The following is a 16,596-nucleotide window of genomic DNA, read 5'->3' as shown; positions in this document are numbered from 1 at the left end:
ACCTCTTATCTACAAAACCACAAACAAACGCCTCACTCTCTTTCTCCCACCTAATCTCCTCCATCCTACATACGCATCGGGGTCCGTCTACTATCCTCCAACCTCCATCCTTCAATGTCTCCTTCATCCTCCACCAGAGTATGTATCTCGTGCTCTCGATCAGTCGCCGCGAGCTCAAAGTCCAACACCCACATGTTGAGCTCAGGGTCATCTGCTTCAATATCTCGATAGTCATCAACGCTACACCAGAGAGTGTCCCTGCAGAGACTCTCAAATGCGAACGTTTACGTCAAGTACTGCTATCATCGCGCAACCAAAGTTAGGCAATATTATTGATTGTATGAAGAGTCAACTATATGCCATTATACATACGAGAAAAGAGACGTAGGTAATGGACTGGTTAGGGCCTCGAAGGAAGGCAAATGGAGCATGGTGGTCAGGAGCTTAAGCAAAACTCCTACAGCGGTGAATGAATGTGGTGGATCGAAGGGTATTAAAACGGTGGGTGGGTAGAAAACAGCGATAAGCGATGAAATGGCCATGGTAGTTCCTCGGAGTATAAAGAACAGCAGCAGGTAAGAAGAAAGCGGCGCAAAGCGATAGATTGACCATGCCAGTTCTCGGGATACAAAGACAGCAGGTAAAGAAGCAAAGAAAAGCAAATATCAGCATGGCATACTTCAAGAACAGGCTGTTCTTGGCCACGCGTCTGTGACATGTGTCCCAGTGGTACACTAAATCGCGGGCCTGGATCAAAGGACAGATGGTTGTTTATCTGGCTAGGTGAAGATCTTGGAGCACGGCTGAATATTGGTGTGGTCCCATCATAGGAGATCGTGGTGTTTGGGATTCTTGTGCGGCGACGCAGTTGGCGGTGTCGGGTTGCGCCGTGAAGATTAGAGTTGGTGGTGGGGGACGGTACGGCTGAAGGTGTAATTTAATATCACCCTCCTCCATTTTGGTGACATGTTTGATGAGAAGTTCGTCTGCACCATGCCTCCCGTAGTATACGTGATATGTTGTCTGGTAAGGTGTTTCCGGATGGTAGACCAAGGTAACGTGGAGTAGATCCGGGACCGTGTTGGGAGGCCGGCCTGTGAAATCATGTGGCCCGCCTCTGAAGAACATGTTAGTGACCTTGTAGAATAGCATTATGGTGGAGCTTACAGGATGCCAATTGGATACAGATTTAGCTTCTGTTGAAGCCCAATGACTCAAGACTTCTGTATCTGACTTGCGAGTCGCAGCGTCGTATGGCTTGCGTTCTGTGAGGAGTACTGTATTATGGAGTGTAATCTCGTGTTTCTTGATCCAATGAACGATACTGTCTTCCCACACGTCCTGAGGAAAGGGTCTGTAGACGCTAGTTGAGGTGTTGATTTTCTCGTCCTGATTGTAAGACGATGCTGACCAGATCGTGTCAGTTTGCATTTGCTGGGAAGATTGAACGCTCTCCCGAGTAGAGGTTGTATGCAGATAAGGCATAGTAAGCTCACTTTTGGATGAAAGTGAGGAGGCGGATCAGCAACAATCAAGTGAACATGGAAAAATCATAACATAGCTCGACATGATTCCAGAACTTATACAATGCTTCCTATGTCTCAGAGTGTCAGATGTGACTGTTGCATGTTTACCTAGTCGTTGAGTCTGAGACGAGTAAACGCAGAGATAGTGAAGACGAAAAGACGAACAGCGAATCGTCGAGAACGAGATGGATACGCCCTTTTGGCATAAGTTCAGTATGTGAAACTGATAAAGAGCTGCTATATGGATCTAAGACAAATTGGAAAGGATGGATAATTGCGGCCTTGAGCGCCGTAAGCATAGATGGATGCAATCGTCCACAGATAGAATGTTTGTCTTGTCGGATAGTGGGAGTGTCACAAGAGTCATGATGATCTGTGCGGAGAGTTGTGATGATACCTCAATGTCAGGCTTGGGTGTCTTAGTATAGCGTTAGTGCATGAGAATTTGGGCACATCTGTGCCAGACGCCGATGATCAGAGCAACAAAGTTAAACATAGCAGCTAACGGCTTTCAGCTCACAGGTTCTAGTTTTCCTTCTCGCTAGGGGTGTCCCACCCTGATTTCTTGCGGGTAGTTGCGAATCGACAGGAAATTCAAGGAACGGGGTCTCAGACTTCAAACGAACACATCAACCACGGCCCCGATGCGTAGATCCCAAAAACCTAGCAGCAATTGGTCGTGTCTCATCTTTTCACCTTTATGACCGATGCGTTGGAACAGGTTCCCCACTGTTAGATGACCTTCAGCTGCCGTACCGCTTCCCCGGTGCCATACTACCCCTGTCTCTCAGCTACTTCCCGTGTGCATTGCCACTTCTTCCAGCATTTCTCGGTGGTGGTAAACACCCAGCATTTCTCGGTGGTGGTAAACACCCAGCATCCATTTGCTTCTTGACCATCGACCACCCGGCTCCACCTTTTGCGGCGATCGTCCAGTGTGCGACCAAACGAACCTCTCCTTCCCGCGTGTTTCGCCTGCCTCCCGTGAGACCTTAAGATTGAAGTACGCAAGACACCTAAGTGGGAGGTATAAACTTGAGTATATGGCCATAGATAGCTTTTCATAACACTTCTCCCGACTCCTCCAACACTGTAGTCATACGACGAAATTCCTACAACAACAATCGTCCTTTACCGAGCCACAATGAACTTCCTCCAGATCGTTCTCATGTGCGCGCTATTAGCCATCGTGTACGGCCGATACAAGACAGAAGTTATCGATGCATGTCACGCAACAACGTCAACCTTATCTCTCAACCTCCCCTCCATCAACATTCCCTACTGGTTTAAAGTACTCAACGATCTCAAGCACCAGTCCAGCCACGTGCGTCCCCGTCCATCCACCACTCGCGATAACCATCTAATCACCACCCAGCTTACCGCACCGTTCAAATCTCGAGCCTTCGCTGCCCTCCCACTCGCTCTGCGCGTTCAGCTGGGCATCACCTCGGACAGATCCCTCGCGGTGGGATCTGCGTGTCTCGAAGCTGCTGGGCATATCTGGGTTCTTCTCGCAGACGTCAACCGTCTCATGGACACCGTGGAGCGCATTCTGCGCTTTGTGATGAGCGACATGGCTGCGGTCGCACTGATCGCGTGGCTGCGGCTCATCGTCTGCGCCACGACTTTACAGAATGGTCTTGCTATCGGCAGGCTCGTGCAGTTGCTCGGGCACCGTTGGATCATGTTGTGGCTGGTCGTGTTGACTGTCCTTGTTATTTTGGTATGATTGAACTTGTTTGTAGCGTGCTGCGCCATCTAATTTCGATAGGCTTGAACCATTGGCGAGGGGCGTGGTCGTACAAGACGGGAACGGGTGGTGGAAATGGCGGATGGAACCGGGCGGGAGGATGCAGTGGCTGTAGCTGTGTTTGTGATGCAGGTCCCGCTTTGGATTTATGTGGGAACGGTTTGCTCTGCACTCGTTTGATAAGCTACCGAAACAAAATATACAAGAAGTCTTTTCTATATACACAATATGCTCTGATTGAATGTGAATATGACAACATTACTTCTATCTACCGTACTACATGCGAACGCCTAGCATAGACAAAGTATCAAAACATCCTCCTCCCAGCCCCACTCCCCCGATTACTCACCTCTTCCCATTTAATCTCCTCCCTTCCAGGTGTCCCCTCCATCTCCGCTGGCGCCGCATTAACATGCCACCCATACGGTGGCGCCGAACTTAGCCGCTGCTCCTGCAACCCATATGCGCCAAACTTCTGCGTCGTCGTGTTCAGCGGCAATTCCTGTGGCTCGCTGTACGTCGATGGTGTCTGTGGCATGGAGTACGCTGGGTGACCTGGGGGGGAGAGGACGTATGGCTGTGGTTGCAGCTGTGGAGTATATTTCGCATCGAAGTAGCCTTGTTGCTGCATTTGAGGCGTGGGACTGCATACCTGTCCTGGGGCGGGAGATTGTAGTCCCCCGCCTAGATGTGTAGATTTCCGGTTGACTTCATCTTTGAGGCTCTTGCTCCTGCCCATGAAGAAGAATAATCCCGCAGCCAGCGCAACGACACTGAGTGCTGCGATGACGATACCCGCGATGGCGCCGGGGCTGAGGGCGGAGTGTTTCTGAGGGGCGACGGCGATCGGGACGGATGTTGAGCTGGGCAGATTCGGGGGCAGGGGAGATTCAGCGGGGAAAGGCTCGCCGGGATTCAGCATGTATGCGCTGTCCTTGGCTTTTGTCTGTTGAGTGGAGATCGGGGTGCTGGAGTTGGGGTTAATAGCGCCGACCATGCCGTATGTGATGCAGGAGCCGGGGGCGGAGCAGTAGAAGTAAATGGGGTTTGTGTCGTTGATTTTGATAGAGTATCTTGGAGCCTTGGAGAAGTTAGTGGATACTGGGTGAGAGAGATGGATGGTGGACATACGTCGTCGAGGACTTTGCTCACGGCGTTGAAGCCGGAGAAGAAGCCTTGCTTGTTGTTCCCGGTCATCTCATAGGGTATGCAGGGGAAGTTGTACTCTGCGCGGACGACGCTGTGGTTGGTGGGATAGAAGCGGAACTCGACAGTCTGTTGTGGGTTAGTATGACTTGTTCACGAGAGGGCTTAAGAGTCTCAGATACAACTTACATCACCAATCTTGGCCTCTGTGACGTCCGGGACAAACTTATGATCCGCTAAACCGACCTGAACTGTATGTGTTTGCGGTGGCGCTGAGCTTGTAGAGCTTGGTCGGATTGTTGCACTCGACGAAGTATCTGGTGCTCGTGCATTTGCTGTAACCGATGCTCCAGAATTGGATGTGCTCTCTTGTGCCAGACATACTGCGGGAAGTAGTGTGAAGAGGAACGAGGTGACGACGAGTGTGCGAAGCCATGATGAAGACCTCGCTGTGCGTGGCCTCGTCTTGAAAGTATTTTGATTCATTTTTGTGCGTTTGTTAGTGATCAAGATGGAATAATATGCCATCCGCAGAGTGAGTCAAGTCAAACGTCACGCAGCGAGTCGAGCTCAGGGTACATATCGCCGCAAATATGTGGCGTAGCAACAAGGCGAAGTGCATCGGCGACCTAAAATGACCAACAACTGAAATAAACACTAGCGAAGGCTATATTCCTATCCAACGCGGCAAAGGCGTAAAACTGCCTCCCCTATTCGTCGTCAGCAATGGAGATCTAGCCTCCGCCCTGGGCGTGACAATGAAATGAAAGCAAAACGTGACTTCAGTGGCCGGGCCACAAAGAACAGACAAAGTGGTTGGCTTTCCCGCACTGTAATTGAGATCATAGCAGTGGTTTCAGCACTCGAACTTTGCAAAGCATTCTGTACATGCTGTCTTCAAGGCACTTGTGCTGAGGCTTTCTACATGGGTAGCGATAAATAGACTTTTGTAGTGGGCGGTGCTGGGATGGGCCGCCCGACACCCAAGAATAGGAACCACATGGATGTTAAGCGAAAGCGCAGCCGCCAAATACGACAGGGACAAATCGGCAGCGCTTCGCTGCAGCTAGTCGCATTCTCTCCTAAGTGAATGAGTGTTATCCCGATACTTCAAATCGTTATTGTTCACAGAAGTTTTCAAAGGTGAGTTGACGTCCATTACAGGAGTGGAGATCTCTAATATGTTTGGAATTTTTTTTCTTACCATTCCGGATGATGAATCAGAAAGGAGAATGTTGGCCGTAAAGCATACCATCGTCATCGCAAATTTGAAGCATGACCCGCTTGCCATCATGCGTCCATCGCCCACTGAAGACCATCAATGTTTCGCCATTTTGTCTAATATTCTCAAGGCGCGGATGTTACTGGGCTTGAGACCCCGTCAAGAGACCTTGCAATCGTCGAGCTGGGAAGTGGTTTCCATAGATTTCTGGCTATCATATCATCAATGCCATATTGAGCGAGGCTTTCAGCTAAGCCCCGGATCTCCAAAACCGAACGGATCTTTGCTCGAAGAGCTACTGGCTGAGCCCGAGACGTATCCCGATGGTGTTGCAGAAAGTTTCCCGAACGCGTTCGGGTCAGGTAGAGGGTTCCACACAGGCAAACCCTCTGGTGGCTGAGACTCGCCTATCGGGGTACCTCGAGCATACTCTGCGAGGCTGCCGTTGATACCTGTAAGGGCCCAGGCGAAGACGGCGACATCGCGAATGCTTTGCATGAAGGCATTCTGGAACTGTAGCGATGGTGCTGCCTGCTGCATTTGTGGGTGTACAGCCCCCAAAGGATAAGGAGGGTACTGCTGTGGGGCAGGATGGAAGAGTGGTTGTGCAGCCCAAGGTGCCGCATAGATACCATTGTATGGTGCTGGCTGCGAGACTGGCAACGTCCCAGGTATGAGCGGACGGGCGCGACGCAGACAAACGACGAGTCCGTCAGAGGTGCAAGAAACAACAGCCTCAAGTTCAATCAACCCGTCGCGAGGCTCGGAGTCAGGGGAACTCGGCACAGAGGACGCAGACGATCTGTTCGCAGCATGCTCCCCAAATACGCCATGGTGGGTGTCCCTTGGGAGGACACTATCGCCGGACTCTACGCGCGGAAGTGAAGGGTGCTCATAAATGTCATGATCCGGACGCGAAAGGCTTCGCGAGTTGGGCTCGTATGAAGTGGACGGATCGTGGGTGACGCTGACGTCAGACTCGTCTTCATCAGAGCTTGTTACGTCGGTCATGATGTCGTCTTCGCTATCGTCGGAGGTCATGTCCCCCCCCAGGCGGATCGGGCTGGCGCGGGTCCCGGAAGAAGAAGCGCATGTAGGCAATAGAATCGTTGCCTTTGGCTGACTCGAGACAGCGCACTGCATCGTTCAGGCAGTTGTCAGCGATGCAATAGTAGAAGCTCTTTCCTTTCATCTCTTCTCCAGAGATGCCGATGATTTGCTCGATTCCGCTGGTGGCGTACATGACTGTCAAAGTTCGCGTGAACCGATTCAGGAAAAGTGCAGCACGGGGCTCGTGAGTCTGGCGCTCAGGGCCAAGATCAAACTTGCTGGACAGATGCGACAACATGTGGTATCGCGGGTCCTTTGGCGAAGAGGCAAACAGCTTGCGAACAATGGGGGCCTCGATCGCTCGCTCTGCAGCAGTCAGTATGGGAGTAGCATGTGTCGAATAGGAGGTGTAGCTTACTCTGGCTCTGCATACCAGCCCTGTAGATACTGGTGCAGCAGACCATGACATCGTAGACAATAGAGAAGCAGCACTCGCATCCCACCCAGTCACCCTGTCTGTTTTTCAAACGACAGTACGACAAGACTGCAGCCTTGTCAAGACGCACACCCCGGCTGTGCTGGGCTTTGGCAAGCGGCAGCTCTTCGGGATGGAAGAAGTGCCATACAGATCTATTGACGACCTCATCAGGCGTATGGCCGAGAATGTCAACGATTGAGTCTGAAGAGTACAGGATATGAGCATCGTCGGTGAGATCTGCAGGGTCAGAATGGCCTTAGTAAATGCGGCACGGCACGTGAAGCTTACCGTGAATGGTAATAAAAGTGGTATCCATGGTGGCGAGATTGGGCCTGTCAGGGAGGTCGGTTCGTTCCTGCCTTGCTCTACCGCTACTGTCCAGCCGAAGTCGAATCTAATAATTCGCTCTGGGCCCAGCGGTAAAGAAGTGCGAGGAGAAGAAAGCGTGGCTCCGAGGAGGGCCAGGTGCCTACTAGAGTACGCAGGGTCCAAGTGGCACAATGGCAGGCAGGGTGTACGGTAGCCAACGTCCGCTTAAGGTTGGCGAGCACAGTTTCACGCGGCAACAGGCGCCAGAACACGGGGTTAGTGGGAGTCACCGCGTGTAGACCTGGTGATGGAGAAGCGAGCAGGCGAGGCTTGTGCACTACAGTAGGGCAGAGTTGGGTGTGACGTGGATGTCGCGGTGCAGAGTTTATATGAGAAGGATCTGGGTCTGGGAATGAAGGTTCTTTCCCAGAGCAGCTAGGGCCAGGCCAAGATTCGCAGGAGCGGTTCCTCTGGAGCGCAAATCAGCAGCGGGCGAGTGCGCGGCAACGGGAGCGCGGTGCAACTGCTGGGGATTGCTGGAGCGTGAGCGTCTCGGCGGCGAGGCCAGGCAGGGGTGCGGGAGAAGTTGCAGGGAAGCAGGCAGGGTCGGCGTGGCAGGTGCAGTGTGTGGGCGCGACGACGACTCAGTAGGATGTTCCTGGGCTGAGCGCGCAGCAGGCGGAAAAGAGGTTACGCTGACCAACCCTGGCTGGAGGATCGCCGCACAACGGGCAACGCAGGCTGAGGCCGTGGCTGCAACTGGGGCGCGGGGCGCGGGGCAGAGGGTCGTGAAGGCGTTGAGGAGAGTATCAGGCCATTCTTGCGAACGAGGTCGAGGTTCGCGTACGGGGAGTTGCCAATTGCAGTCGCAGTGGTAGTCGTACGTGCGAAAGTCCCGTGTCGCGCTTCAGTCAGACAACCTTGGAAGGCGTGCCACCAGTGCACCGCCCGAAGCCCTAGGCGAACTGCACTCTATCCATCCCTCCAGAGCCCCAGGGCTGTCATTCGAAGGGGAGTTTGCTGCCGCTCGCGTGGCGTCTTCTGTAGCCTGCCCCACGGCGCCACGCTGACGTCGGTACTGTCTATGGCACCCAAAGTGCCGTCGCTGAGTCGCTGAGTCGCTGAGTCGCTGAGACCCGTCGTCGCCATGGACGTGAATGCTTGTGTGCCTGGAGGCGAGTGCTCGCAACGTTTGCTGTTTGCTGTTTGCTCGCAGCGGGCCGTCCGTCGGGTTCGACATGGCCGTCACAGCTGCAAATTGGTCGTACCTGCCTAGTTCCTCGACTTCCTTCTTCGTCGTCGACCATCGCCGATGGCATGCCGCCAAGCCCCTCACGTTTCCTAACTGTTCAACCACCAAACCACCAGCAATTGGACGCACTCTCGCCCAGTGCGCGTTCACAGACCAGGGCAACCTTGCAACCTTGCAACCTTGCGCCCTCGCCCATTGTGCTCGGCGGTGAAGTGGTTCCCACCGCCTGGCCTACTCCGTCCACGGCTACCAGCTGCAGCGCCCGGCCACCTACACGAAGCGGCCCACGCCGCTAACTGCTTCTTCGCCTGCATTGTTCCGATTGGCACCACTGCACCCTGCCCAACGTCTCCCACGAGCGTCCGCCCCGGCAGCAATTGCCCTACTGCATCCATACCGAGCTGCTCCGTACGCGTCTTGCGTCATGGCCAGCCTCTGCGACCTACCCTCGCTCAGAGCCACTATCAGACTAGGTGTGCGTCAGGCTCCCATGCAGACCCTTAGCCTACAATTGACAGCTCTAGGGTCAAACTAAACCAGAACTCAACTCTAGTGAGACCTGTCAAGCCTCCACCGCTCTTCCACCACTAACCTCCAAAGCCACTGTTTTTGACGTGGAATTTTATCCCTACACCCTACCAGGCCTCGACCCCGTGTTTGCCGTATGCGGCGGTCCTCATGTGTGTACCCCTTCGTGCTCGTGTTGCTGCATAGCTGATAGGCCTAGCTTATTGTCTGCCGCTGTGTACTGGAAAACAATCGCACCATCGAGATCCTCTACTGGTATGAGAACGAGGAGCATGAAACCCCAGACGGCCAGGTACATCGCTCACACCGTTTAACATCACTGCTTCGCTAATTATTTCCATTTTTGTAGCCCATCTGTTACAACAGCCTGACCTGGTCGCAAGCCGAGAATGGCGACCCACTACTTTGCGTGGCTGGCGATGCAACCCATCAGATCAAGGTCTTCAACATTGCGAAGAAAGAACTTGTGGCGGTGCGTTGTGTCATTCTGGTGGCGCGATATCTACTGACCAAAAAAACAGACGTTGATAGGACATGGCGACGTGAGTTCAATACGCCTAATTGACGGCGTCATCTAATCTTTCCAAGTGCATCAACGACCTTGCAGTGTCCCCCATAAATCCTACCATTCTGGCGTCTTGCAGTATCGACCATACCGTTCGAATATGGAGTCTTGATCCGGCTCATAAGAAGCAGCCACTGGCCGCCATTTGCTTTGGCCAGGGTCACAAAGACCAAGTCTTGACCATAGCGTACCATCCAAAGGGCCGCTTCATCTTGTCTGCTGGGGTAGACACCAAGATCAATATGTGGCAAGTACCCAATGATCTGAGTGAGCACGTGGGCACGGACAAGCCCGCATTGATCCACTATCCTCATTTCACTACTACAGAAGTACATACCGACTTTGTGGATTGTATACAATGGTATAACGACCTAATCTTCAGTCATGCGTGTCGCGAAGACAAGATCATCATGTGGAAGATCGATGGGTTCAGCTCGGACAGTGAACAAATTCCGCACGCCCCTATACCTACCTCAATAGCGATAAGCAGCAAAACTCCTGTCACGATCCCTGCCAACTCCACCTCGAACACGCGGTCTGCTTGGGGAGGTCGCTTCCAAAGACTGCTTCAGTTCGAACTACCCTACACGAACAACTTCTACATGCGATTCTCCATCTTCCATGAGCTCGGGCACCACCCCATCCTTGTTGCCGGCAACGAAAAGAGTAAGGCTTTCTTCTGGGACCTGCAGCGACTTGAGGGAGCTGGCACTGGCGATGATTGGATTCAATCTAGCAAGGCGATACCACTGGGCCTTCCACGACACGTACGTGAGGAGAGCACCTTCTCCAATGCATCGTCTGTTACAAGCACTGGGTCGGGCACGACAAGGCGCAAGAGGAAGACGAAGAAGAAGTACCAGGAGCCGAAACGTAACCGGGGTATCGGCGATCCGTTCACGTCCATCAAGGCAGACAAGATCATCGAAGTACCAAAGTACAATTTTCCGTTTCGTCACTTTGGATGGAGTAGGTGTGGCCAGTGGGTTGTGGGAGTGGGAGACAGTGGTCTCATCAATGTCTTCTATCGCGAACCGCCTTCTATCATAACGGACTACGGGGTGGCTTTGCCCATTCGGCAGGACATCAAAACGCAAGATGACGACCAAAAATTTATCACGCAGTCGGCATAGGATTGGCGGCAGACGAATGGAAAGTCATTTGGAAGAAAAAAGGTAGTTCTGAAAAGTTGGTTTCAAAACGCCGAGTAAATTGCTAGTACGCGCTCGACCGACGAGGCTACCAAAGACATGCCTTGAGATGATATCCAACAGTGAGTGAAACCACACCCATGTTCACCTCTCGCCTCCATTCCATCACCTCTCTTCCCTTTCACTCCCACTGCTAACCATCCCCTTCCATCCCATTGCATTCCCTTCCCATTCCAAATCTACTTCCCTACCAAGTCTCTGCACATCACACTCTCAACCCACCATCCATGCACTGTTGCATTACCGCGCGCATATGTGGACCAACCAGGCGCTGCGCCTACTCCCGCTGTCACTCGCGAAACTTCACCCTTGCCAATAAGAAAAATTCCCATGGCGCCGCCTTGTGCGACTACTACCAGAGTCGTTTGAGGAAGTCTGTGGCGAGGATGGTGGGGAGGTGGATGAATCAGTGGACGCCTGTGGGGCAGACGCCGGGTTGAGGTGAGGGAGTGGGATGAGTAGCATTTGGAAGGGGATCGGGATCGGGTTGAGAAAAAGAGCTGTAAGAACTGTGTCTCGGAAGCTTTGTGGGAGGTATATCTAAATATACTAGTTGGTGAGGAGCATATGTGTGTTACAAGTGAAGCAAAGAGCAGTCGAGGATGATTTGGCTAAAGTGGTGTTTTGTCGCGATTGATAGAAGTACTTGTGTAAGCTTGATCAGCACTGTCATTTGTCCTCACCGCGTGTCGGTGCATTCGATTGCGTGTACATCGATTGCGATTTCAGACACGTGTTATTCATGCAATGACAGTCTCTTGTGCGGATTTTTAAGATATAGAATTGCGTATGTGAACGATCGAAATGGAGAAAGACGGAGAACTTCCAAGTCAGTCTCATCCAAGAGTGTCACCCCAGGAGCATAACCTTGTACTTCACACCTTCACGACTTTCCTTGGAGCATGCACTCATTCATTTATACGTATGTATGCCAGCCACATTCCGCATTCCTATCCTCCTTTCAGAATCTAAGAATCGTACTTGGCCACAAGCTGCTCGCCCAACTCGACGTATTTGTCCTCAGCCTCCTGCTGGCTGGTACCAGCATCGACGACCTCCTTCCACTTGTTGTACTTGGCCTTACCCTGTGAATGTGTTAGTCCTGCCACTACCGATTCGAGACATGTGTAGGGTGAGTCGGGGACGTATGGTGTAGACGTACAGTCAAGTCGAACATGCCGGGCTTCTTCGCGGCGCTGAAGTCCTGGCCCTGGGCGACCTTGGCGTACGCGTAGAGCTGGAAGGTAAGATATGTTAGCAAATGTGCGTATAAAATTCCTAGAGATACAGCTCAGATTTGGGAACATGTCGGAAACGTACGTGTAGCTGCTCGTCGTTGCTGGGTCCAGACTTGCCAGCAGCCTTGAGCTTCTCGCCCATCTTGCTGACCTTCTCGTACGTCTCGGTGAACTTTGCGCCGGGCATTTTGATTGTCTGTAATGTTTAGTCGCGTGGATGCAGTCGGTGTTGCAGAGAAGACTGACATTTGATGTGTAAAGGTTTGGTGTTGTTTGGGTGAGAGCTCGGGAGGGTTGATGGCGGGGTCGAGAAGCAGGTTGGAGTGGGGCACATGGGCAGGTGCGGATGACGTCGGCTGGTCGAGAACACACCAGGTACAAGATTTGTAGTGGGATGCCGGATATACTGATATGCCTGAATTATGAGGCTGGTGGTAGGTATCGTTCAAGGACAGGTTAAAAATGATGTTTGTTAAGGTTGTGCTTATTTTGCACCCAACCAACGCCCTGGCGGCCCGCCATTATATGCGACGAAATGCTCGAGGCTGCTACATAAATATAGGGTATAACTGCTCATCCTTCGTGCAGTGATGCTCCCCTCGAATAGTGCTGCTATACCAACCACAACGCTGCTATGCAAGTTGCGAAACATCGACCGAAGCAAAAAGCAATCAGCCCGACCATGCTCCTACAGTCTTCTCAATGATGGCCGTTTACACCATTCACACCATTCAGCTTCGGGGAATCAACCAGCTTCTTGCGGTAGAGCTCACCACCACAGCCTCGCAAGCGCTCTGCTGCCTGCTCGGGAGTGATGTCACGCTGAGGCTCCGCCATCATTTCGTATCCGACCTGGAACTTGCGGATCGTCGCGCTACGGAGCAGTGGTGGATAGAAGTGGATGTGGAAGTGACTGCACTCAATCTCCTCCTCCGTGCCTGTTAGAGGTGCTTGATGTAGACCCATGCCTAGGGTAATGTTAGTCGGCATTTCGGTCGACGTTAACCCGAAAGAGCACTTACTGTACGGAAACTGCGTCTCGAAGAGGTTGTCGTACCGCCGTGTTACCTCTGCAATGCACTCTGCTAGCTGCGCACGCTCCTCCTTGGTAAAGTCCACCAACGAGCGCTTGTGTTGCTTGCTTGTGAGAAGAATCTCGAATGGCCAGACACCCCAGTACGGTACACCGGCCCAGAACCCTTCGTTCTCGAACACGGTCCGCGTCTTCTCTTGTGACTCCAAGGCGGAGTAGTCTACCAACATGTGTGCACCGCCTTGCTCGCTCCTGTATTTGATCAGTTGTTGCAATTCCATGGCAGGCTCTTCTGGTAATGATGTCGTCGTCCAGACCTGGCCGTGTGGATGTGGATTTGAGCAGCCCATGGCAGAGCCTTTGTTTTCGAAGATCTGCATGTATCTGTACTGCGCACTTGGTGGAGAAAGTGCGGCCTGCGAGAGTGCTGGGATTACCATAGTGGCAGCAAGTTTCGCTAATACTGACTTGGGATCCAGATGTGCAGCATAGATATTGGTCCAAGTCTCAATGATCGGAACGATCTGGGCTGGTGTCATATCCGCCAGGGTGAGGTTGTGAGATGGAGAAAAGCAGATTACATAACACTTTCCAGTGACGGCTTCGGCGCGCAGGAGTCGAGAGGCCAGTGATCCATCTTTCGAGCTTGGTTGATAATCGGCCTGCTCTTCCATGACCGCACTGTAGTCATTGACGAATACAAATGTATGGTCAAACTTGGGATTGTGCTCGCCATTGGCGCGCGTGTTTCCAGGGCACAGATAGCACTGACGGATGTCAACTTGACCGTCACTTTCACGGACTAGCGGAAGTTGGTCCTACCTCATTGTCGTACTCAGGGAGTGTGGTCTTGGACGGTGACTCTTGCATACCCCTACATCCGTTTAGCATATTCCCATCGGCCACGCGAGTCACACCTACTGCCATGGTCGCTTGGTCCGGTGCGGCGAGACTAGTATCCAGCTTCCTCGCAGTAAGTTGAAGCGTCTGTGGGAGATGTCGTTCAAGATTGGGTCTGTCATGGTGGCTGTTGAACTCGGAACAACACTCACGGCGGACGGCAACTACAAGTATTATATACTGCCGCAGGAGACCAGGTCGAGACTGGTGGCAGCGGCGGAGCCATACCTGAAGCTAAATAGTGAGTGACTGACGCCAGTCGTTGTGCCCCTGCGCGCTAGCAATCAAGCATTCCCTGAGGGCGGAACACTAGCCAGGTTTAGTACTGCACCCTCGCTGAGCTCCCGAAAGGACACCACACCAGAGCCTCAGCTGCGATTCCACGATACCTGTCCGTACGGAGAATTAATCCCGCACACGTTCGAAGCAGGGTTTTCCACTATGGCGGCAATGATGCCGAGCGCCTCAACCTCTTCGGGCAACCCCTACGACGACGATGCAGTGGAGCGCGATTTGATTGACCCAGACGATGGTGCGTGACAGGCGCCTAGTATACAGATAGCTGCACATTAGCTGACCACCACAGCGACCCTCGACGACCTAGACGACCCGCTGCAGGGGACCTCGGACCGCGCACCGCTGACTGGAAACATCTCATCGCGGTCAGGTGCTGCGAATACACAGTCCTACTTGACCTCGAGCATCCCTGGCGAGGACCGTCGCGCGCCCACCAACACCATCGACGAGACGGTATGGGATACGCTGTCGCGGGACCTCCTCGCGATATGGGAGAAGATGAAGCAGGTGCTGTACCCCAAGTACCTGCTGGGCGGCATGATGCAGCGTGGAGGGGGTATTGGCGCTGCAGAGCGTGGTGAAGCAGATGGCCTTGGGGGAAGCTTGAGAAACCTGGCAGGCAGATGGCCTGACGCAGACATCCTTCTTGAGAGCGGCATGAGCGACGGGCTAAGAGACTGGGACTTGTGGGGACCGCTGGTCTTTTGTCTGCTACTGAGCTTGTTCCTCTCGTGGGGCGCGGGAGGCAAGCAGAAGGAGATTGTTTTCTCGGGCGTCTTTGCCATGGTCTGGATCGGCGAAGCAGTCGTCACGATGCAGATCAAGCTCCTGGGAGGCAGCATGTACGTTGACCATTTGAAGCTCAAGGGATACATACTGACTACATACAGTGCCTTCTTTCAGTCCGTCTCCATCATCGGCTACACGCTCTTCCCGCTCGTCATCGCCTCGCTCCTCAGCGCCATTGGCATTCCTATCATCGTCAGAGTGCCCGTATACTTGGTCCTTGTAGCCTGGTCTCTGGCCGCGGGTGTGTCAATTATGGGCGGAAGTGGTGTGGTCAGGAATCGCGTGGGCATCGCAGTATACCCGCTGTTTGTCTTCTACATGCTCTTGGGCTGTCTCTGTTTTATCAGCTAGCGCTTTTGAACTATATTTGTAAATGTAGCTGCAGCGTTTAGAGACTCGGTGCAAGATACCAGGCGTTTGGGTCAGACCGCCCTCGAGGACATACTTGGCGTTCAACATTTTGTTACTCAAACAGTATAACATGATCTCTCAGAAAAATCATAATCTGCTTTGTTGTTCCATCATCCTACAAAATGCCGACTCGACGTGTATGCGCCTGCCGCTGCAATGCTGATATGCGCGCCATATTAGCTCCAATGCATCCCACTCGTTCGTCATTGGTCTTCATGTACCGGACAACGCACTCGACCACGACCTCTGAAGCGCCAGCTCCTGTGCAGCCTCTGTCCACTCATCACACCCAACGCGCTTTCCCACTCGCAGAGCCCTCGTCGACGCGTTTGTGCACCGACTCTGTAATCTCCCGCCATACCAAGCCGCGCATTGGTGGGGATCCAGACCATTAAGATCCGACAGCGCTTTGACCGCTCCACCTCACTTCAGCTTCTACAGCACACACCGCTGGCTCTCTACTCTGGACGAAAGAAAACTTCTGCCAGATTCAGGCCACGTGCTGGAGGCATTGTACTCACCAGAGCACAGGAAATAAGCTGTAGTGTTGGTCCACAGCCAGCCCGCCACACGCCCTGCTCAACAGCAGTCTCCGCTTCACCCACCCTTCACTAAGGACGGTAGCCGCTATTGTTCACGTCCATTGTCACCGGACTATTCACCCGCATCCTCGACATCCGCCAAGACACTACACACCACGCGCCAGCCTCGACCACCCAATTTCGCGCGCGAAACGCACACCTTCCCCACAACAACTAGCACACGCAGCTTGTATCCGCATATCGAGAGCACTCTACCTTGAACCAGGATGGCGGACGCAACGAAGAATTCCGAATCTGCTGCCGCAACAAGCTCCTCCAGCGAAGTCAAGGATGCACCAAAAGCCCCCAC

At 53.0% G+C, this 16,596-nt stretch overlaps 9 protein-coding genes across 9 annotated transcripts, besides 1 other annotated feature; 3 read left to right on the top strand and 6 right to left on the bottom strand.

Moving 5' to 3' along the window:
• Positions 1–65: 65 nt before the first annotated feature.
• On the bottom strand, positions 66–542 carry SNOG_13638 (hypothetical protein; the record flags this gene model as incomplete). The annotated part of the gene is made up of 2 exons (XM_001803792.1): positions 66–240; positions 373–542. The coding sequence occupies 2 exons, from the start codon at positions 540–542 to the stop codon at positions 66–68; spliced, it is 345 nt and encodes a 114-aa protein (XP_001803844.1).
• A 229-nt stretch (positions 543–771) lies between these two features.
• On the bottom strand, positions 772–1,485 carry SNOG_13637 (hypothetical protein; the record flags this gene model as incomplete). The annotated part of the gene is made up of 1 exon (XM_001803791.1): positions 772–1,485. One exon carries the CDS (start codon positions 1,483–1,485, stop codon positions 772–774), a length of 714 nt encoding a protein of 237 aa, XP_001803843.1.
• Positions 1,486–2,670: 1,185 nt separating this feature from the next.
• Positions 2,671–3,255, top strand: SNOG_13636 (hypothetical protein; the record flags this gene model as incomplete). Its single annotated transcript, XM_001803790.1, has 2 exons — positions 2,671–2,850; positions 2,902–3,255. The coding sequence occupies 2 exons, from the start codon at positions 2,671–2,673 to the stop codon at positions 3,253–3,255; spliced, it is 534 nt and encodes a 177-aa protein (XP_001803842.1).
• SNOG_13635 (hypothetical protein) lies at positions 2,887–4,804 on the bottom strand (the record flags this gene model as incomplete). Its single annotated transcript, XM_001803789.1, has 5 exons — positions 2,887–3,126; positions 3,626–4,357; positions 4,408–4,551; positions 4,612–4,628; positions 4,669–4,804. 5 exons carry the CDS (start codon positions 4,802–4,804, stop codon positions 2,887–2,889), a joined length of 1,269 nt encoding a protein of 422 aa, XP_001803841.1.
• A 1,864-nt stretch (positions 4,805–6,668) lies between these two features.
• On the bottom strand, positions 6,669–7,488 carry SNOG_13634 (hypothetical protein; the record flags this gene model as incomplete). The annotated part of the gene is made up of 3 exons (XM_001803788.1): positions 6,669–7,060; positions 7,113–7,409; positions 7,461–7,488. The coding sequence occupies 3 exons, from the start codon at positions 7,486–7,488 to the stop codon at positions 6,669–6,671; spliced, it is 717 nt and encodes a 238-aa protein (XP_001803840.1).
• A 1,669-nt stretch (positions 7,489–9,157) lies between these two features.
• On the top strand, positions 9,158–11,058 carry SNOG_13633 (hypothetical protein; the record flags this gene model as incomplete). Its single annotated transcript, XM_001803787.1, has 4 exons — positions 9,158–9,208; positions 9,461–9,553; positions 9,611–9,733; positions 9,958–11,058. The coding sequence occupies 4 exons, from the start codon at positions 9,158–9,160 to the stop codon at positions 10,957–10,959; spliced, it is 1,269 nt and encodes a 422-aa protein (XP_001803839.1). The 3' UTR covers positions 10,960–11,058.
• Positions 11,059–11,793: 735 nt separating this feature from the next.
• Positions 11,794–12,539, bottom strand: SNOG_13632 (hypothetical protein). Its single transcript, XM_001803786.1, has 4 exons — positions 12,522–12,539; positions 12,358–12,471; positions 12,200–12,274; positions 11,794–12,122 (listed from the first exon to the last, which is right to left on the bottom strand). The coding sequence occupies exons 2-4, from the start codon at positions 12,460–12,462 to the stop codon at positions 12,006–12,008; spliced, it is 297 nt and encodes a 98-aa protein (XP_001803838.1). The 5' UTR covers positions 12,463–12,471; positions 12,522–12,539; the 3' UTR covers positions 11,794–12,005.
• Positions 12,540–12,974: 435 nt separating this feature from the next.
• On the bottom strand, positions 12,975–13,982 carry SNOG_13631 (hypothetical protein; the record flags this gene model as incomplete). Its single annotated transcript, XM_001803785.1, has 2 exons — positions 12,975–13,213; positions 13,298–13,982. The coding sequence occupies 2 exons, from the start codon at positions 13,980–13,982 to the stop codon at positions 12,975–12,977; spliced, it is 924 nt and encodes a 307-aa protein (XP_001803837.1).
• Positions 13,983–14,649: 667 nt separating this feature from the next.
• On the top strand, positions 14,650–15,645 carry SNOG_13630 (hypothetical protein; the record flags this gene model as incomplete). The annotated part of the gene is made up of 2 exons (XM_001803784.1): positions 14,650–14,740; positions 14,795–15,645. The coding sequence occupies 2 exons, from the start codon at positions 14,650–14,652 to the stop codon at positions 15,643–15,645; spliced, it is 942 nt and encodes a 313-aa protein (XP_001803836.1).
• A 932-nt stretch (positions 15,646–16,577) lies between these two features.
• Positions 16,578–16,596: part of a sequence feature (Short protein (SNOG_20150, EDP89836.1) was converted to a misc_feature.) that runs on past the window's edge.

This window comes from Parastagonospora nodorum, assembly GCF_000146915.1.
Source record: "Parastagonospora nodorum SN15 chromosome Unknown scaffold_27, whole genome shotgun sequence".
NCBI lineage: Eukaryota > Fungi > Ascomycota > Dothideomycetes > Pleosporales > Phaeosphaeriaceae > Parastagonospora > Parastagonospora nodorum.
Note: the sequence above shows the minus strand (reverse complement) of the source record. Positions and strands in the feature narration are given on the sequence as shown.